Genomic DNA, 21,974 nt, shown 5'->3' on the forward strand with positions numbered 1-21,974 from the left:
AAGTATTTATGGTGAATTTTCTCAGGTTAATATTCATGACTACAATAAAGTCTCAACAAATTTGCTAAAGACACGAACTCTGTTACTATTGTCTGAAAAATTAATTCTGCATAATTTTAAAACTTCAAAAATTACGGTTTCGGAATTATGCCGTTTGGACAGTAAGATCGATTTTCACCAAACTCCCACAAATTGTAAAATTGGTATTGTAAAAAAACGTAAGGGCGATACTTCAATGCTGATAGGTGGGACCGAAAAATTAACCAACGCCAAAGGGACTATATTCTATATATACTATCATTTTGTCAATTTCAATAGCAAACACAAATTTTAATTTAATAATTTCAAATACTTTGTGAAGTTTTGGGTTTCGATCACTGAATCATGCAATCTAGGATGTAAAAAACACAATAGTTCTTAAATAGGAAATAAAACCAAGTCTGGAAATATTCACTGTTGATTTTCTTTGAATGGTATCACTGCTACTATCGCTTTTTTCAAGCAAAAGCGTTGATTTCTTAGTTCTCAGTCGCGTTGTAAATTTGAGTAAAGTATAAACTTCAAATCGATTAAAAAAATTCGATTTTTTGGCTCAGTACAATATACATAACCCCTTTAGGAAAATTCAGTTTTCCCACCACAATGCATTTATTGAGGAATTTAGATATTTTATTAACAGAGCATTAGCAATAATTCGTTTGTATGTCTATTTTGTTGGCCATTTTTTCGCTTTCCCATTGATTTGGTTTGAGATTTCTAGCACTGATGTTGTCCTATGCTGATTTGAGCGATTCTCTGAGTCCTGCCACTATCCCATGTAGTATGTGTTATCAAAAACATCGCGAAGCATCAAGTTCTAAAAGTTCTCAAACGATATAATATCCGAAGAGAGTGATAAGAGTTATAAGAAATGTCTCATCACACTGTTAGGTGGATTAAAAGCGTTTTTCGATTTTAATGTTGCAAGATGTACTTTTAGTATTAGGATTAGTTGATAAGCCAGTCTGTGCGATTAATAGTCGAAGATCTATATATAAATAAAAAAAAACTTATGAATGGTCCCTCTTTGCATAGCTGTTCCTTGTAGAGGAAGTGATATCGTCTGTGGATTGTTTAGTGCATACATTATAGTTGAGATTGAGTTTATATTTGTACGAATATTTGAACCACTCAATCTGGCAAACATTTTTGAGTCTAAAATTATTTCTTCTAATAAATTTTCTCGCATTAAACCGGTGCTGTATAGCATACGAAAATCAGAACAGACAGAGGATGTATTTGATGGTTAACATTAAAATTGCTGATACATCGAAAATTCTCAAAACGCTAGAGGTATGCTTCTTGAAATCATAAAGATACAGTTTGTGCTTTATGATCTTATTAATGAGCCTTGCTACATTGAAGCTTATATATTTGTGTTAATTTATATTATATTCGGTTACATTGAGACTATGTATTTCCTATGTTGATTAGTATTTCGATGTAAAATACATTACGTTCGCATTTTTCTTCATAGAAATTATTAAATGTTATCTTATGAGACAAGTATTCCGTCGTTGTACTTCGTTGTCAATCATATTGTTCTATTCAATTTGTTGTTTATTACCATAGAATGCTAAAATGTTCATCATTCGTTTGATGCTGCGAATAGTCATTTTCATAAATAGAATTGTAAATTCCTCTGACTTTATTATATACTCTCTTAATTTATAAAACATTCCTCCGAAATAATTCTAGTGTGGACAGTTATCCACCCAACTATGCATTCATATCTTTCCACATACAAATCTGTCAGCCAGGTCAAAAAATTCTTTAATCATTTCATATAACTGAATGAGAAGCTGTAGCATTTCTAGTTGAACCGGTTATGGTTAGTATAATAAATATATAAAATGCGCTTTAAAATCTATCACATCAAAATCATCCATCTAGACATATGCACAGTTCAAGCTCCAATCGTAGAAGGTGGAAACGGGGCATTCTCTTCGTAGATAAACTGCAACTTGTTATATTGCATGTTTCTTTTGGCGATCTTTTTCGGATCGACTGTATCGCAGTCGTCACTGCTACTGGTAGAATGAGATTGGCTGGCCTCACTTAGTGATAGTTTGACCGACAGTCCTTGCAGCTCCAGATCCAGGTACAGTTGTCCGAGTTGATCGTTTACTAGCTTAGGCTGTAAAGTGGGAATCGTTAGAATTAATTGAAATGTGAATTTCTACAGCTAACTGTAACGAACCTGTTTGAGACCCTTCAGCTTGACCAGATCGGCAGCGAGTACATCCTTTGCCACACGATCCGAAATCTGGTACCGATAGGCCCAATTCGTCGTTTGGCTCACATTCTCCATCCAGGGTGGTTCCGGTCTACGCGAATTTTGCGCGCTCTCCCATATCATCTCGCTTGATCCTTTCCTGCCAACGCAATTGCTCTCCGACGTATTCTCCGTTCTAAGGAAACTAGAGGCTAGACTGGAGAAGGTCGATTCATCCGCATCTTCACTCGCTTGGCGATGTGTTACCGGTACCTTCCGGGTGTCATCGATAACGGCGTTTTGTAGCTTTTCCTCATCCGCCGTCCGATGGAAGTTTTCGCCCGTGTGGGAAATGTCAGTAAAACTGCCAAATACCTTCTTGGAACCCTTTGAAACTGTTGTCTGCAAGTATAGGGGTTAAACAATGGTTAGTGTGGTTCTCGGTGGAAAGTCACAGAAGACGCCACCAGAAATCACCGGGCAGTCAGGTGTGGTAGATGCGTAGTCGTCGAGCAGCGTTTGTGAATTTTGTGTGATTATTCCTAAACATATAAAGTTTTGACTGGAAAGCAGGAAGCTATTTACAGTAACAATAGAGTGATTGTATTGATAAATAGAGCACGGTGTAGTTGTGGGCAAGACGCCCTCTACCCATATTGTGTTACTTGTGAATCAACTGGAGTGGTCTAAGTAATCCCTACATACATACAATATGTGTCCATAGTGTAGATTGATGTATTGCTAGAGTGATAGAAGCATGGTCCCTATTCTGTAGCTCAAATAATTTTAGCAACGAAGAAAAATAATTTTGATATCGGAGTAAAATTGACAGCAATCGGATTCTGTAGACAGATTCGGTAGCTTTGGGAATTAATAGGTACTCATAAATACTTGTCAATTGAATTACTTTGATACAAGTGTCTAATGTAAGTCCCTGGTAAATCGCGCGTGTTTTTTGTTAGCAGCCAATGGGTATACTGTGAACATTCACATTGAGAGAAAATTTCGGACAAACCGCAACTCGCAGAGAATGGATGTTAACATTTTATAGAAGAGAAAAGTTTTTTTTTATTTCGTCTACTGCTGTGATTTATAATCTGTGATTAAGGGGAGCGTCTGGTGTAAAGTGCTCAAAACGAAAGTTTCTTTGTTTTACGATTTTGAAGGCAAGGCAACAATCTTTTGTGTAATATAAGAATCGCTTTATACATTCATTGTGCTTGAAAAAAAAAATATTTTCAGTCACAAAGAGCCAAACATACGAGCGGCCCAAGAGTAGACATCTAAACATTTCCAAGTTGAGGAGCGCCGCGGCGAATACGATAACTCTCGATAAAATTGTCTCATACGGGAAATTCAATAAGTTTTGTAAAGCTTAGACTTGTAGTTAGTCGATGAAAGTAAAAAAATAGAAAAAAGTTCGAGTTTCGGAAAATGGCTTCATGAAAACTGAAAAATCTCGTATTTTACTGTAATAAAATAATAGGGAGAAATTTTTTTTATTCAGTTTTCTGTGATTCATCGACAGGCTACACATATTGGGCATCTTCATAAAAAACCTGTTTTAATCCACCTAGTGGTGCAATTGTGCCTTTCTCATTTGTCCAAACTACGATTCCATGGCTGGTTATGTTCAATACAACGGTGGAAATAATTATTACTGAAACGAACATACAATCGATCGACAGCCACGATCTTGAGATGCTATGTGTCCACAATGAAACATCGCTTGAAACCAGCGGCGGATCAAGGAGTATCCGGGGGGTCCGGACCCAGCCGAAAATTTTCAACTTGTTAAGAAATTTTAAACTAGTTTCAATTTTAAAGTAGCAATCCCTCATTGCATACTCCTACCTATACCTAAATAAGTAAAAAAAATCCGGGAATAGGTTGACGATTTTTAGAGTGATTGCATAACCTTTCTATATGAGAAAGGCAAAAAGATGCCAAAGTCCAAAAAAGTCCATTTTCGGTGCCAAAGTCCAAAAAACAGCAAAAAGGTGCTAAAGTCCAAAATTTTTTTTTAGAGATTACATCAAATCTCGACGCTTCATGAATTTTAAAGACATTTGGCATCAAAAATACAAATTCGATTTGGAAATTTTTCTTCACTCCCCCCTTTGAGCATTTTTCATTTCAGTTTATATGGGAATTAGCTGTGTGGCCGCACTCTTCAACCCGTAACTCCGGAACCAGAAGTCCAATCAATAAAAAAAAATGCAATAGCAGCCGATGGGAACGTTGTACCTTTCATTTGAGACAAAGTTTGTGCAAATCGGTCCAGCCCTCTCTGAGAAACAGAGGTGACATTTTTTTCCACATACACACATACATACATACATACATACATACATACACACAGATACTTTCCGATCTCGACGAGCTGAGTCGAATGGCATATGATACCTGGTCCGGAGGGGTTGGCGATTTTTAGAGTGATTGCATAACCTTTCTATATGAGAAAGGCAAAAAATCAAGTCAATTCGTTGATTAGTTTTCGATTTATCGTGTTCGCCAATTTGAAAAACGCGGTTTCGAGAAAGTAGTTATTAAAGGGTGTCCCACATTCCCATTGGGTATTTCTCTTGAAAATTTGGGTAGAAGTAGTTCAGAGTGTATTGTTTACACTGTATTTTTATCACTGTCAGTTTTTCAAAAAATGTTGATTGAAATCTGCGTGTGCTATAGTAAATACGCGCGTAAAATGCATGGCTGTTTAACCCATTCATGCCCATGTTGTTTGTGGACAACAACGTTTTTAAACAGTTATAACTTTTGTTTGAGGCAAGATTTCTTTACAAAAGCAAGTAATGCTAATAAATGTGACTATTGCTTTTCATTTGAGTATTAACAGTTGCAAGGATCAGCTCTAGAACTGAAGTTATTGCAATTAGTCTGATTGGATTCCGATGTAGCAGTGCTGCCAGGGACAGTTTATGTTGATGGCGAAAAATGAATTTTTCATATATCTTCGTTATGTTGCAATATTTTTGAAAACTGATAAAACTTATCAATTTAGACTGTCTTTGGCTACGTTTTCCACACAATCGGACTATTGTAAATATTCTAGGAGAATTGCATTGAGCATTAAAAGGTAAAAATTGAGCAGCTTCTAGCACTGCAAGGGAAGCACCTATCTTTATGAAAAAAAGACTTTTCGTGTTTCTTGATCCCACCGTTTTCAAGAAAGAATGGTTTTGAAACCCTACATGTACTAGAAAAATGTTGGGTATGAAAGGGTTAAAACAAAAGAAGTTCAGCGTGGCCACCGAGATTGCGGGAGACTTTTCTAGAGGTTCAATACTAACAATTAAGCGCATTAAAAAGAAGTCTCTTATTTCTGCCCTCTACACCAGACGCCCCCCTTAAAGGTTTTTCCGGAATTTCCTCTCAAAGTAAATTTTGACAGTATGCTTAATGGCCCTTTTGGTATGGATGGTCATCGATTTTTTTCGGTGAAAATTAAAACAAACTGCATTTTACCGGACGTTTCGACCTACTAACATGTTCAATCATCCTCAGCGGCTTTATGCTAACCAGATGAAAACGTGATTGTTCATTGTGTAGACGTTGTTAGCATAAAGCCGCTAAGGATGACTGAACATGTTAGTAGGTCGAAACGTCCGGTAAAATGCAGATTGTTTTAATTTTCACCGAAAAAAAAACGATGACCATACCAAATTTGCTAGCGGTGATGAAAACAAAGCAACAATTATTGGCCCTTTTCAAAAAACAGCGAGAAATGTAGATTCTATGGGGATAGGTAGGAATTTTGTTGTTGTTTATTTATGGGAGTAAAATTCAAAACAATACTTTTTATGTTTAATATTGAATGAAGCTTTCCAACATAATATTTAGCACTAACATAAACTACCCATCAGTGATAAACTGATCGAAAAAAAAAATAACACTCAAGTTTCGGAAATTAGCTATCCCATTCCAGCATTCTGGATGGTAACAGCACCCGTAGTTCTCTAAGGAATTATGTGGAAAAATATTGTATAAAATTTCAAATCGATTGGTCTAGTAGATTTTAAATAACGATCTTTTATTCAGTCTGTATATTGGACACGGTACGGTTTGTGCCAGTTAGAAAATTCAAGAAGATATCTCATTAAAATGACCAAAAAGAAAGCAAAACTTCGATTTTTTTTGAGTCAATAAAAACATAGAAGGAAACAGTGTTAGGATACTTATATTTTCGTCTTCATTTACAGATTTTTTCAAGATGAAAAATATAAAATGCCGTCCGTGATGACGTTCTGTCCTAAGGTTAGGTGCGCATGGAATTCCAAAACTGCATACCTATAGCCTGCTGCTTCAGGATTGATTTGAAACACAAAATATTAAGGCTCTAAATAAATTAATTTTATTGGAGCAATGACCCGAGAACGGGTCAAAAACTTCAAATTTGACGCAATGGTACGATTTCAAATTTTGAGCGCGATTTTTTAGATTTTTTTCACTTTAAGGTTTCACTAAAAATAGCGAATACAAAGAATTTGTAGATTTTAAAATAAAAAAGATTTCGGGAGATCAAAAGATAAAGTCTTTAAATTGAACCGTTTTGAAATATGCAGTATGCAGTTTTGAAAAATCATGGTTTGAGATAAAAGCGTTTAAAGTTTTGAGAACACTTTCGACGAATTATTCGTGATAGAATGTCAATATTTTGTAACAATTACAGGGAATTGTGGGTTTTTGACATCGCTGATTACGAATCTGATGTTAGTTTTTTTGAAATTCAAAATGGCCGAGCCAATATCACCAAAAATAAATGGTATTTTAGCCAAAATTGAGGATTTTTTTTTGTGAATTTTACACACGAATGTGAGTTGATATGTATCAAAATCAAAAAAATAAAAATGGCAGACTAAAATTTCACTAACAATTTAGACCAAAAATTTTCGTTTTTCATCGTTTTCCGTGGTTGTTTGCTAACTCACGATTAGACTACGATGCCTCTACAGATCAAATTGTAAAATGCGTTCTCGAGACCTGTACACATGTATAGCGAAGCATTCTGGTCTCAATATGAAACATACGCTTGGGGGCACGATAGGTCAGCCGTTTGGAGGCACTATAGGTTTCTACTACGATGTAAGTTTTAATAATTTTGACCTGAAAATTGTGCGTAATTTTGTGCGAAAAAACGCCAAAATGAAGTGAAGAGGACATAAAGAACGTAATTGCATCTGATCAGGATGGCGCCTGCATTCGATCAGCCTCTAAACAATTCAAGGTTCTGTTCGAAACATTACGTGCTCGTATGAAGGGAAGGTGCTCGCCATCAATGGAATCGCGTGAGTTAACAATATAATAATTTAAGGCGTTGTTCAAGTAGATAATCGAAGAAAACACGATCGCAAAAGAGAAGGAAAAGGAATCCAACAAAAATGGTCCAAAGCGCAAACGTGATCATCGCACAGCTAAGCAGCCATATGAGACGGAATGCACAACTTCAATTCCACACTTTGGCGACGACAAAGACACCGAAGAAGTCATTCGCAAGTACAAAGCCAGACGCAGATACAGTAAACATGTTTTTCAGCATTTCCTTCCGCGGTTTCATGGTTTTGCACATCGTTTGCCTCATTGTCTTATCTGAATGACGTTAATGGATTCCATTTATTATTATTATTATTAATTTAATTAAATTTAATTAATTATTAACCGCCGATTTTCAATGCGAGTAGTTTCTTCTTTGGCAATTGCAACAAGCATGTACACTGTGCACCCAAAACACATATGCCTTAAATTATTTCAATGCGACAAACATTTGCCAATAATGTTAGCGTCTCTTGCAGTTACTGGAGCCAAAAGCTTCTTGCAATTTTGCAATTATATAAAATCACTATTTCCATACAACTATCGAGGGATTGCCAACACATAGACGTGCCTGGGCTGCCTATTATAGAAACGCACGGCTAGTTTTTTTATGCAATGTTAATTCCCTAACGACAAAACCGGATTAAGCCTATTTGTGCATAAATTTTTGTGTTTCAAAATTATCTCGTTAGTAACTAGCATCAACTTGGGGCCCAGTTAGATGAAGTATCTAAACTAGTACTCATTACTAGTTAGAGGTAGAGCTAGGTCTTGTGCCCTTAAAGAGGAACGAACAATGGTGCAAAAATCGAGAGCGAAAAAGCAGTTTTTTCACACTGTGTGTTAGAATATTGTTATAGTACGCTCAGGTGTAAATTAGGGAAATCCGTGTAAAAAACCGTGTTAATTCAGAAAACCGTGCACAAAAAACCGCGTTAATTCCGAAAACCGTGTCAAAAAACCGCGTTAATTCCGAAAACCGTGCCAAAAACAATCCGCGTTTATTCTGAAAACCGTGTTACATTCAATGCAAAGGATTTGATTTCGGAGTTTTATCAAAAATAATAAAGTCGTTTTGAAGGCAAAAGACTTTTACGATTTTGAAGAAAGTTTTTTGTGCACGGATTATGCAAGTAGCACGGTTTCTACATTTATACTAATTCCTTAGAAGATTTTTGGAAAAGTAAAAACGTCGGATTTTGAGGTTTCCTTTTGGCGCGCACTACAACAATATGGTTGTTTTCGGAACAGTATTAACAAGTAGACGCCAACTATCGATATCTGAGACCATTTTGAAAACCAAGATGGCGACTTCCGGTTCATTGAAATTCTCTAAAACCCTATCAACATGGGTATTTCTGGAACGAGCTTGACGAGTAGACGCCGCATGTAGCTGTCTGAGGCCATTTGGAATGTCAAGATGGCGGTCTTCCGGTCCAATGAAATTTTCTGGAACGTTAACATACAAACGCTTAAGACCTTCACGATTATCCACGCACACCAAAGCACCCGTGGTCTCGCAAAGATGAAAACATCTCGATGATTAAGCGAATTCTATAAACGCGGTCTCAAGCGGGGACCTATAAACGCCGATAATGCATCGATTACGTCCGGAAATATCAACCTTCGGTCTTAGCAGCCCAGGTCTATGCCTTTAGTGTCTATGCCTTCAGTTGGATATGAAAAATAAGGCTCATATTCACTAAACAACACGTTTTATGACGACATAACTGGGAGCTCTAGTGATATGGAGAAATTTATTCTCTTCCTAAGACAAAACGTGACAATAGGGGGGGGAGCCGTTTTTGTTCCAATTTTACGTCAGAATGGTCCAGCTCCTGATTGGTTGATTCTGACTTTTTGCACCGTACGAAATGTTACTGCAGGGATAGTGAAATGATGTTTGGCAGTGTTGCTATATTTATAAGAAAAGATTGTCATTGTTTTTGACAAATAAAATTATTATCGTTAAAAAAGTAAAAATTACTTAATTGAACTGAAATTGTGCGGCGAAATGAAACAAGCATTTATCATGCATTTACCGTATACGTGGTTGATTAACTATAACAAAAATACGACAGAAACCACACCATAATCTAAAATTATTCAGAAAATTGCTTCATCAAACCTTACTAAACACCCATGACATGGAAAAACGGTGCCCTTGTTCAATATAGTGGATTCAAGATGCAAAATATTGCCGGCATAAAATAAATTAACAAGACCCCATTTTCATTAATAAAATAGCAACACTGTTCGGAAAATTTCGGCAGGGAGAAAATGTGCGAAAAGAAGAATGCCGAAGGGAAAATAAGAAGCCGATTGTCACGTCTTGTCTTAGTTCTCTTCTAGCATCTGAACCACCCACTAAAAATTAACTATCAGATTCACGGTCCGCGCACGATGATTCCAAAATTCCAGCCTGGGGACAACTTGACAGCTCCCATATATTAAATTCGTAAGCAAATTTTGTGGTGATTTGGTGATGTCATGGCGGCTCGAATGGAGCAAAATTTGAAAAAGACGCAACCCATATATTATTTTCCATATCTGTAAAAAATAAATTTCTATCAAATTTATTTCGCTGTTCAAATTAGAAGCTGTTCTCATTCCGCTATACTTAAACAGAAACACAGATTCTATTTTGAATTTAAAAAAATCCAAAATAAAATAAATTCGATTTTCGGAAATACAAGAAGATGACTTTCAAAATCAAGCCACTTACACTTATATTGGAATTCCCGAAAATCTTCCGGATCGAATCAACATTTCCACAGACATGAAATCCTCCGGTAGATGTCGTTCCGTTAGGTTTCTTTCAGACTGGAATAAATTGCCAAAATAATTCTGAAGGGATCCGTACTAAAACCATTGCAATCTCTAACGGACAGAATAAATGCAAAAGTCGAACAAAACTCTAGCAGGAGTCGAACGAAATTGTGCATTCCTGGCAGCATTCTTGCTGAAACCGAGCACTACCGGTTTGCTGCCAGAATTCTGATAAAAGCACACAAATTCTATTTAAAACTAATTTTGCTAAATAGGTAGAAAATCCTACATATATTGTTTATTTCCCCATTCAAAATACTAGAATTCTTGACGTTCTTAATGAACTTGAAACAAGGTGTCGTAGGTTCGCGAATTGTTAAGCTTGGTGATGTGCTTTCATTGGCCAAAATGTTTTTCATTTATATTTCTCGAGAAAAAAGCACCAATAATTTATCAATTACAAACTTCACACAACAAGAAAACTAAAACAGTGTTAGGAAGGAGGTGAGCCGGTTGCTAAAAACAACGACTTCCAGCCAAATTTATAATAAGATTTATGTAACATTGCTGACGGTTTCCAGTTAGGGATAAATTTATTCTCTAATAATAGTTTTCTTTATCCACATTTTGGAATACGCTTTTTCTAAATGTTGTTCTAGCCGCATTGACGGCGTTCATAACACACGTAACGAAACACGCTTTTCTCTTGAAACTTTTTCGTTTCGTTGTTCATGGTACTCGTACAGAGAAGGCATACTAGCGCCACCATAAAAACGGTGGTACATATTAGAAAAACTCTAGTAAGAGAACTGCGGAGAGAAAAACAGCATTTTTGGCAACGTATGCCCCGGCATTGTATGGCAACACGTCCAATGTTATAAGGATAGGCAATGTTCGATTGGATTCGTTTTTTGAAAGCTAAACGCGAATCCAATCGATCCAAATCTGTCAAGTTGTCCGTGGGTTGCAAAATTCACACGAATGTGCGTATGGACACTAGGTTAAAAAATCGAATATATGCACGCAAAGTTACATAACGTTAGCACACGCGACAATTCTCAGTTTTATAGAAAAACTCTTTTTCTGAGTTTTATAGAAAAACAAGAGGAGCAGTCATGGTCATGGGTCATGGGCAGTACAGCAGTCACCTCCTTAAAGACGTAGCAAAGATCATGGAGTAAGCCCACGCCATAATACCATCAGAATTGTACTGTCCTCGGTGCCGGAAGGAGTATTCACAAAGTTGCCGGTGCGTATACTAGACTCAACCAGTCCTGTACTAAGTTGAATATCTGGTTGAAATGGTAAGAAATGAGAAATGACAACAAATGGGTGTTCTTAGAAGCGCTGGAAACTTCTTGTTGAATCGCAAATTTCTAAGACCAAGCAGCTGTTTTTTTCGGTTTTGTGTCAGAGCTTGCTCGAGCGGTACCTCAAAACCTTTACAAAGAATCGACCTATAATTTTTTTGAGCATTGGAGAAACTCTTGATTCACTGAGCAATTGTCAATTGCAAAACGACCCATTTGGTTGTATTTAGTGCAATACTGCAATGCATAACGCGATGCTAGAATAGCGGAACAGACAGACACAATCCTTGTCGAAGAAACGCAAAGTAGCCCCACCAAAAAGATCATCCGATACGAGTTTGAAGAGACACATAGCTTAGTTCCGTCCAGTGCGACTGTCATTCAAGATCTTCGCTCACTGAATCAAATGGCCCCTGAAATAGCCAATCCCGTACATCAGCAGATTCATACATAGCAAACTCGAATCGGTGATCACGTCGTCGCTCTCAACATTGTAGGCGGGCATGTAGATGCGATAGTGGGTTATAAAAGATTTATAGTTAGTGACGTATTTGGTTTGCTTTAGACAGAATACCATAATAACGAGCTTATCTGGGCTGAATAGTTCAGGGTCAGTTCTTCAGAAATATTCATAACACTTAGCGGATTATCTTTGATACGAAAAAAGATCAGATAAGGTCCATGCGAGTTCAATATTCATGATTTTAAACGGGATGTTAGAGATTTCAATGACGAATCTTGTTCGAGATTCAGCTTGCTATCAGCTCGTTCTATTTAGGGGTCTATTTATGCAGGGGCTGGAAACTGTAATAAAATATACGAAGTATTAAAGAATACGACGGAAGACTTGACATTTTGAGCGATATATTAAATTGAATGACAGGTTAGAGGATAGCACAGTAAAACTGTGATCTGTTCATTCGATGTTTGACTGGATGCTGAATATGCATTTAATTTTTTACCAACTGGCACGATTTTATTTTTCTAACAACTGGCACGAATAATGTGTAAACTTCTGTGTTTTTAGTGCAAAAAGATGAATTAGTAATATCTGGGACAAAATCGGAATGTTGTGATGGCTATGAACCATAATCAACAATCCAGCAATCAGGTCACTGCTCTTAAAAAATGTCTCCTCCAGTATAATAGCATTGATATACAGTCTCCTGATTTGACGCTCTTTTAGTCACCTTTAAACACCCAATGTCAAATTATTTGACAAAAACACAGTTGCACCTGCAGTCTTCCTGATAATTTCGTATAGTCTCGTACCTGAAATGGGCTGAAGAATTTGGTTATCTGCGTCACTTTCAAAAGATTTTCTGAGGATTAGCTTCAACATTTTTTAAAGTTCGAAATTGCATAATATTATGTTAAAATTTCTCCGACTGAAGTGTTCATTCTTTTTCCATCGGGGTATTTCCCCGTCTGTGCACATTATCTGAGTCTACAAGAGACGTCATTACCAATGGTTTGAATTGATTGAAATTGCTTTATCAAGTCAGTAAAACTTCTTATGTATTATCTATTAATTGGGAAACCGAACGGTTACATTGTAACGTTGGTTTTACAACCTTAAAAGAACACGGAAATCTTGAACTGCTTCATAAACTAATTCTGATTTCGTTATTGGATTCGAGTCACGCTAGCTTCGGTATAATCCATATAAAAATGACAATTTTAATCGAACCTATAACGACTCTGATCTAAAAACGTAAATGGTATAGGTTAAAATATGTCATAAAACTAGTCAAAATAAGTGTCATTTCCATGTATAATGTATATCATAAATTATTGTTCAAAATCGCAATGAATACTGCATACACGCTAGCACAGACGACATACAATATGCCCACACGATCGAACACGTTAACGTACAAACGCTCGATCCCTTCGCGATGATACACGCGATCGTGAATCCCTACGCCCGTACAGTGAATATCACATTCAGAATCACGGCCCGCTGGCAATTGGCCTTAAACAGTGTTTTAGGTGATGTTGCTTTTATAAGGATTTCTGTTTTTCGTGTTGGCGTAAACTTTTTTCTTACTTGTTAACTTAAAATACATTTTATTATAAAAGATCACCAATTAATTTGAAATTGGTTCTCTTTCTTAATCGAAAAGTTCCTTTTTGTTGTAGAAAATATCTATTTCTAGAAATTCTAGAATCACTCTGATGATGAGAAAAGTTGACTCTTAAATATGGAGATTAAAAATGATGTCAGTGTCCTCCAATTGTACATATGAAACAAGATTGGAGCCCACAAATACACTTTCGATCAGAAAGACTGATACAACCAACCCTTGACACACTTTTGCCACAACGTTCAAAACACCCATTATTTGAGGTCGTTTAAATTTATCTGCACCACCGACACAAGCATTCTACAATTCTACATGTTATTTGTATGAGTTGTATGTGTGTTTTTAAAACTGATACCCACATTTCGTGTTATGTTTCTACATGGTTTCACTTCCCTGGCCAAATAAACTCACAAATTGGTCCACCGCTGTGCGATATAAACTACATTGCTTATTGTTTACCCGATCGTTCTGCTTGCCACCGTTGGCCACCGTAGCCGTTCCGGTTGCGTCGGTTGGACGGTTAAGTTGGCAACATTTGGAGTTGGTTGGAGGTTGCGCTGTTGGTTGAGGTTGAGGTGGCTGGTTTTGAGGTTGTTGCTGCTATATTGTAGAATGCAAATTATAAGTACAATAGAGAAGATGAGTATAAAGTTTCGTGTAACCGTAAGCATGATCGGTTAATTCTGGATTTTACTAAGCATAGGAAAATCCGGAATTGATGCGATGAAACTCAAGGTCATTGAAAATTGAAGTGCGAAAACACGAGGTGTGTCCATTGCGTTGGGCGGACGACCTTCATGTGTTCGTACTTCTGCACAGTTAAGCTGTTCGTACACGGGGCGACAGGACACACGCCACAAAGAAACACCGTGCATTTTGTTCTACCTATTCCAACGCTATTGCTGTTGCCACGTTGTTGGCATAGCTAGAACAAAATTCATAGGGAATATTTTTTTTTGTTTCGTGTAACCTATCGCCTAGTGTGCGTACAGCTTTAAAATTTAACGTACGTTTCGAGAACTATTCGTCAGTCCGCTTGGAAGTGTTATTGGCTGGAATGGCATCGCTTGGTACATCATTGGCGAGTAGTACAGCGAAGGCTGGTAAAGCTGCATAGGCTGAGGATACGTCATGTCGGGTATGTACGGAATAGAAATAGTGTTTATTCGAGGCAGTATCCCACCGGGGTTTGGCGTAATTGATTGTGGCACTGTCGGAATGTAGTACAGAGTTGGTAGCATGTTCTGCGAAGGAACGAAACTGGCGGTTGTGTTTCTATGTGATGTCTGTATCGTCGTCAAACTAACCGAAAACGGTTGCCATTGGTCCCCGTTTCGTGGTACGCTGTACGTAAGAGTAGTTGGCTGTGGAGCAACGATGGTGCCTGTGGTTGGTACTTTTGTTGCACTGGGGCCTGCAACGGGGGCAGTTTGCAGTGGTGTAGGGTTTGGCGGTGCACTTATATATAATGATTGATCCTGACCGTTGGCAGTTGGATTTGGGTTATGCTGGTGTTTGAAAGTTTTGTGATTATCTCCTTCCCACGAATTTGAAAGGCCTCGCTTTAGCCCGTGGGAAACGAAACTAGATTGTGCTTTATCCGGAGGTCCTTTCTTTTTTTCTGAACTTCTAGCCAGAGTCCGGGCTTCACGATGCCTCTTCAACATAGCCTTTTGCATGTCCTCATCATGAAGGCAGAGCATTTCTTCAGTCAACGCCGGAGGTTGGAAGCTGCTCGAAAAATCTTGCCCATTGCTCGAAGGAGGCGTGGTTTCGGGCATTCTTCCATTTCTCTCGGAACTATCGTTACTTCCCTCTCCGCTGCCGCTAAACTGTCGATTGGGGCTGACATTGGTTTGGCCATCTATCGTTTCTGTGTTAGCCCCACCGGATGAGTCAATTTTAAGAGATTCTTCAATGTTCATAATAGGATGACTGTTGAAAAAGCGGTACAAATTATCGTTGTAATTGAGCTGATGGTAGCTTGGCGGTGTTTCAGATGAACTTTTGCTATCAAAATAATCATGGTGAGGTGAAATCTCTCCAAGCATAACGGAATCTTGCTCTGAAAATGTTAGCTCAGAATTTACTTTCAAGAGATTCAGGGTCAGTTCGGGTTTCGTGACCTCGGCTGGTATTTCATCCATTAACGATGCCAAAAGCTGACATCGCTTTATTACCTCCTGGCTTACCTTATCCGGAGGCTTTGCAATCGGTTCCTTCAAGAGCTGGAGAATATCATCCGCTATCGATTCGCGATCCTTCATTTGTTCATTTGAAAAGTTTTCGCGATTTACATCGCCTTCACTTGGCGCGAATACATCTGGATTAAATGGTCCCTCCAGTACCCGGTGGTTTCCAATAATTAACTCGAGCATACGGGACCACGGGTTGACGAAACTCGTCCATTCTGTTTGGAGGATAATGTAGCAATCGTTTTGGGCCAGGAATCGATATGGGGGACTAGCAAACGTTGCTCCGACTGTTTGACCGTTGAGCATCACCTTTTCGTAGGCTTGCTTCAGAATCGGCATATCTTCCGGATGATACAGTTCCATTATCGATCGTTCTATAATATCTTGAGGTAGATAACCAAGTAGCTCTACTGAGCTTCCGTCGACGTAATTTAGTCTACCGCATGGTTTGTGTATGGTACTAAATTTAAGCTCTTTGTCCTTCAACTTTTCGTTTGGCATTTTGTAGACACTCTTGACCGGAGTTGCCGATATAATCAGCAAAATGTTACGCCCGGTTCTTTGAGCGATGTCACTCGTTTCCTCTAGGGCCTCGCGGAAAGTCAACACTAACCGATAGGGTTCATAGTTTACAGCAGTACCCGTGACCGCAAAGCCTGCACTTTTGAGTCCTCTATATTTTCTCAGCATTACGTAGAGTGAGTTGAGCTGGCATTTCTGTCTGGAGTCGTCCTCGAGTGCACCCAGAGGAACGGCCATTTTAGACGTTATCTGACTGGCGAAGGTGGCTCGATCTTTGGGATGAACGAAATCGATAAAGGATCGACCGATCCACATGTTTTTCGGAAACCCGAGACTGTGCGTAATGCTAGGTGTTGTGAACAGTACCACACCGTCGTGCATTGAAATGATGCAGCGGAATCCGTCCTCGGTGTTTGGTGGTCTAGCCGCTACCGATGGTGTAATGGCATCCGGAGATTGCACCTGAATGGCAGCTGGTAGCTCTTCACAATCCAAGTTATGATAGCCATCGTCCTGTAGAACTGCGGTGCAAGCTGCTGGTGACGGTCCAGGCAGGCAATAGGGTGATTGCTTGGTGTCTGTACGACGAATGGAATCTTGAGATGTCTGGGTTTCTTCTGAAATTGAAACAGCAAAATTATTCAACAAATTGCTTTGGAAACAATGGGCACACCCCCGGTCCGGTTCTGCAAGTCACTTTTGTCCATAAACCCGATGGCGATCCCGAGCAAATTTTAATCGTTCGAAACACCGTGGAAGACTATATAAGGACCATAACAAGGTTCGCAAGGATATTAGACCCATTGGAGTGTTCGTAATTTGGATCTTGGAAAAACAAACGAACCACAAATCAACAGTTGGTGTGGTTTTTTAGAAGGTACGTTTTAGAGTACATTATATTTTAGCATGTATTAAAAATCAGTAGTGTGTTTGACTCAAATAACTGTTAAAAATTGATCATATTTAGTCGCATTCATTTTAAATATTCAGTGGCGCTACCGAAAATCTCAAACGAACCAACTACCAACTTCATTCAATGCAGGTTTTCATTCGTCTCCGATTATTGCACGCAGAGTTAAAAATATTCACAGTCATTGTATGAAAATTGATCATATTCAGTCGCATTCATTTTCAATATTGAGTGACGCAGCTGAAAACTTCAAACGAACAAACCGCCCATTCATCCATGCAGATTTTTATTCGTCTCTGATTATTGAGTTCTACAAGATGACGACACGAATGAACGCATGGTGAATGAAGTTCATGTTTGACAATTCTCGGTGGTTTGTTTACTTTGTCAGTTGCGTGAGTGCGAGTGCAACGGGTGCTCACCTGTTACATTCGAACTCGCGTAACTCCCATGTAAGCAAACCATCGAGAATTGTCAAAAAATGTTCATCCAGCTCATTTTGTGGGGTTAGGTCGGTTGGTGTAAAACCTAATTACACGAAGCAACCGTGCAGCAACGAATCAAACGCATCAAAGCAGGCCCTGGCACAATGTAAGCGATGATGATTGTTGTTTCATGTGCTTTACCGGCATTTGAAAAGATTTTCCTAGATAATTAGTGAAATGAATATATTGCACGATATTAGGTTCTTTACTGACACAGTTAACCCCACTTTTCTTGACAGTTCGCTTGTACTGTTTACATGGACTTAGAAAAATTCTTTACGATTTGCTTCGAGCGAATCTAGTCGTCCACAAATTTTTCTAAGTCCATGTAAACAGTACAAGCGAACTGTCAAAAATGAACACTCAGTTCATTTGTGACGTCATCGTAAAGTATTCAATTCAACTGAATGAATAATATGGATATTTGAATGAATACTTTTTCTATTCACCGCGAGTCGCATCAGGTTCATTTTCAGCCGTCAGAAAAGAGCTTCGATTATTTTTAACTCTGATTGCACGAAGCGGCCGTGCAACAACGAATCACATGCATCGAAGTAAGCCTTGCCATAATATAAACGATGATAATTATTATTTTATATAGTTTACCAACATTTGAAAACATTTTCATAGATGATTACCCAAGTAACAAATTTAGTTTTATAGTACACTTAAAGATATCTTCAAAATTAGCTTCATAAAACCGAACATAAAACCAATTACTCTACAACACTGCTATAAGACAACCATAAACCCATCTTAAGACGAAAAAGGCCCATTCTTAAGATGGTGCTCGTGCTCAAGAGTATTTTCCAAGGTTTTCTTAAAACTTTTAGGTCTTATCTTTATGACCATTCTTATAGTGGTGTTCAAGAGCTGCTTAAAACTAGTATAAGACTTCCATAAGTCTTGATAGTTTTATGATTTTCTTCAGGAACACTTCTAGTGCTTTGTTAGATAGAGAGCTTGGTGTATAGACGAAAAGAATCAACTTTGGGAAATCTATATAAATATATCCATCATATGATATTCCTTTACCAAAATGGATACAATTAACAATCGATAATATAAGTGGCCAGCTTTTTAAGCTCATAATTGAGAAAATTTGCATGCGATTGCCGGTTTTCCGATAATATGCAATATAAAAGTGCGAAAAATTCAACGCGCCGTGAAACAATCTCTAAAACATTGATTTTTATAGGAAATATTAAATCGTTTCGAAAATTCAATAAATAGTATGTGTAAATGTTCATAATTGTCATATTTTGAATTAAACGCGTGTATAAACATTTTTCTAGTTCAGAAATGTATTTCAATCAGTGAGAATCAGTTCAATATATGAAAAAAAACTTATTATTTTAATTCTAATGCTAATGGCTACCATTTCGAAGCGGTAAAAAATATCCACGACGGCATTACTTGTCATTGGATTTAACTGAAACCGCCATAAGATCTTATTAAAACTTATTATTTTTGCTCAAGAGTAATAGAAGTTTTTCAAGATCAAGATAGATTCATTTTTATTTATGATACACTTGAGGAAGAGCTGTTGGATTTGAATAAAACTAATAGGAATTTTTCAAGACAGAAAGGTTAGATGGAAGATCGCCATAAATCCAGTCTATTTAACATTGAAAATGTCAATGTTGAAATAAAAATGCCTATGATTAATTGTTATGGTAATCACAATTCCATCTAAAAATTGTTGATTTATTTCAACAACGCATGCTAAATAGAGCTATATGAACAACTAACGACATCTCGCTATATGTACAGCACCTACAGATTTGCAAAGTTAACCCATTCATGCCCATGTTGTTTGTGGACAACAACGTTTTTAAACAGCTATAACTTTTGATTAAGGCAAGATTTGCTCACAAAAACAAGTAAGGCTAATAAATGTGACTATTGGCTTTCATTTGAGTATTAATGTTTACAAGGATCAACTCTAGAACTGAAGTTATTGCAGTTAGTCTGATTGAACTCCGATGGAGCAGTGCTGCCAGGGACCGTTTACGTTGACGACGGAAAATGAATTTTTCATATAACTTCGTTATGTTGCAATATTAGTGAAAACTGATAAAACTTATCAATTTAGACTATTTTTGGCTACGTTTTCCACGCAGTTGGACTATTGTAAATATTCTAGGAGAATTGTAGTGAGCATTGGAAGGTAAAAATTGAGCAGCTTCTAGCACTGCAAGGAAAGCACCTACCTTTATGAAAAAAGGTTTTTCGAGTTTCTTGACCCCACTGTTTTAAAGGAAAAATAGTTTTGAAACCCTACATGTACTAGAAAAAAGTTGGGCATGAAAGGGTTAAATGAATAATTTATAATCATCGAGTTTGCTGTTCATACATGATTGAGTTACATGTCACGTCTTCTCCGTTGGGTTACGTCACATATCCCGTCAGTCGTTACAGTTTGTTTGTTTATTATAGAACGCTCTTATGCAAGAGTATTTTCACTTCGTTTAAAGCTTTAAGAAGGTTTTATGGTACACACCAAAAAAATATGAATTTTATCGTTGACGTAATTGCAAGCATGACATAATTTAGTAAACTGTAACTCACGAAATGACGAAATATTGCCGCTCTCCGTTTAATTTTACATGAAACATATAGTTTACATGCGCAATGACATAAAATTACACGTACTGCCATTCAGAACAAACGCCATATGTGGTGTAAAATTATATGATTTGCGAAATTCAACGTCATGTAAAATTAAAATGAAACGTAAAAGTAAGTCATTTTTGATGCTCGTATATGTCAGAGTCAGGAGACGTAAATTTACACGATTTTTTTCTAGGTGTGTAGCATTCTTAACCCTAGAACGTTGCACTTGCATTTTCCATCCTAGAACGTTGCACTGGGGTACAAATGTACCCCACGCGTTTGATCGCAATTTTTGCAGGTAAAAATGCAAACAAAAGAAATGTATCTTCGTTTTTTAATTGCGAAAATAGCTGTATAAGTGAAAGTACGGAATTTATTGAATCACTGATACATAAATAGATTTGAACAAAACAAAAAGTGAAAAAATCGCTGTTTTGACTTTTTTTGGAAAAATTACTATAATTTGGCGAATTTTCAACCGATTTGAAAAAAAAAATCAAATGATTCTAAAAGTGCAAAGAATAATCTTGATACGGTATAAAATGGACTTTCGATATTTTTGAAAAACTGCAATTATTTTGAAGAGTGAGATTTTAAAAATCGGGTTTTGGAAAATACCATAATATGTAATAATATGTAATATATAAGATGGAAATGAAAAACATATTTCTGACCAGTAATACATTTGTAACACGCACTGTTACTGTTACAGCTATTATTGTGCGCAAATTATACTTGAGAGCCATTGCTTTGAAAAACTATAAAAAATTAACAGTAAAACAATAAAAATCAGCAAAAATTAGAACGATTTTTTGTTCCGTTTCAAAATTAAATTAAATTAATTAAATAAACGATTAAAAACGATTATATAATACTAATTGTTACTACCGTAGTAAAACAACCAGTATTTAAACTGGTATTGTCACGAATCACATTACCACTGCCGGCACGAAACCTGACGAAACACTAACGGCACATTCGTTGAAAACCGGTTTTCGGCTAATTGGCCACCAGCAACCCGAAAACTGGTTTTCGGCAAAAATCGGTTTTCATCCAGTGAAGAAATTGGCCGTACGCAAACTGGCTATACCTTCTTTTCCTACTCTTACCAGGAACTCTAAATTGAATTATGGTTAGGGTCCCAGGTCGGTAAATGCCGTATTCTCGTTTTTACATGGCCCCAAAGAAGGCGTGGGGTACTTATGTACCCCAGTGCAACGTTCTAGGGTTAAGATACATTATGCTTCAACAAGAATGTCTTAAAGCTATCTTTTGGTTTTAAGAAGGATGGAAAGCGATGTCTTAAGAAGGGACTCAAGAGTGTTTTAAAACTGCTCATAAGACTAAATTACTCTTATGAAAAATGTAGTTTTATGGATATTTCTTCAAGAGTTCTTGAAGCACTCTTAAACCCCGCCAAGAATACAAAACCAAATGCCCTTCTCATAAGCAATGTTAAAACCAGATTCACTATGCCTTGATAAAACTATCATAAAAC

The 21,974-nt window shown here is 37.3% G+C and overlaps 1 protein-coding gene across 4 annotated transcripts in view; it reads right to left on the reverse strand.

Annotated features, from left to right (window-relative positions):
* Window positions 1-1,125: 1,125 nt before the first annotated feature.
* The window catches only part of LOC131684711 (period circadian protein), a 42,017-nt gene continuing 21,168 nt past the window's right edge, over window positions 1,126-21,974 (reverse strand). Inside the window, exons 3-6 of one of the 4 annotated variants that reach the window (XM_058967818.1) lie at window positions 14,759-17,082; window positions 14,160-14,345; window positions 2,240-2,656; window positions 1,126-2,176 (exon numbers count right to left, since the gene is read on the reverse strand). In XM_058967818.1, coding sequence (XP_058823801.1) covers window positions 1,946-2,176; window positions 2,240-2,656; window positions 14,160-14,345; window positions 14,759-17,082 — 3,158 coding nt within the window. In that variant the 3' untranslated portion in view covers window positions 1,126-1,945. Of the gene's footprint in view, window positions 2,177-2,239; window positions 2,657-14,107; window positions 14,349-14,758; window positions 17,083-21,974 lie in introns of those variants that run through there. The other 3 variants (XM_058967819.1, XM_058967817.1, XM_058967820.1) reach the window with 3 other exon arrangements.

The sequence above is a fragment of the Topomyia yanbarensis genome, chromosome 2 (assembly GCF_030247195.1).
Source record: "Topomyia yanbarensis strain Yona2022 chromosome 2, ASM3024719v1, whole genome shotgun sequence".
In the NCBI taxonomy this organism is placed as follows: Eukaryota; Metazoa; Arthropoda; class Insecta; order Diptera; family Culicidae; genus Topomyia; species Topomyia yanbarensis.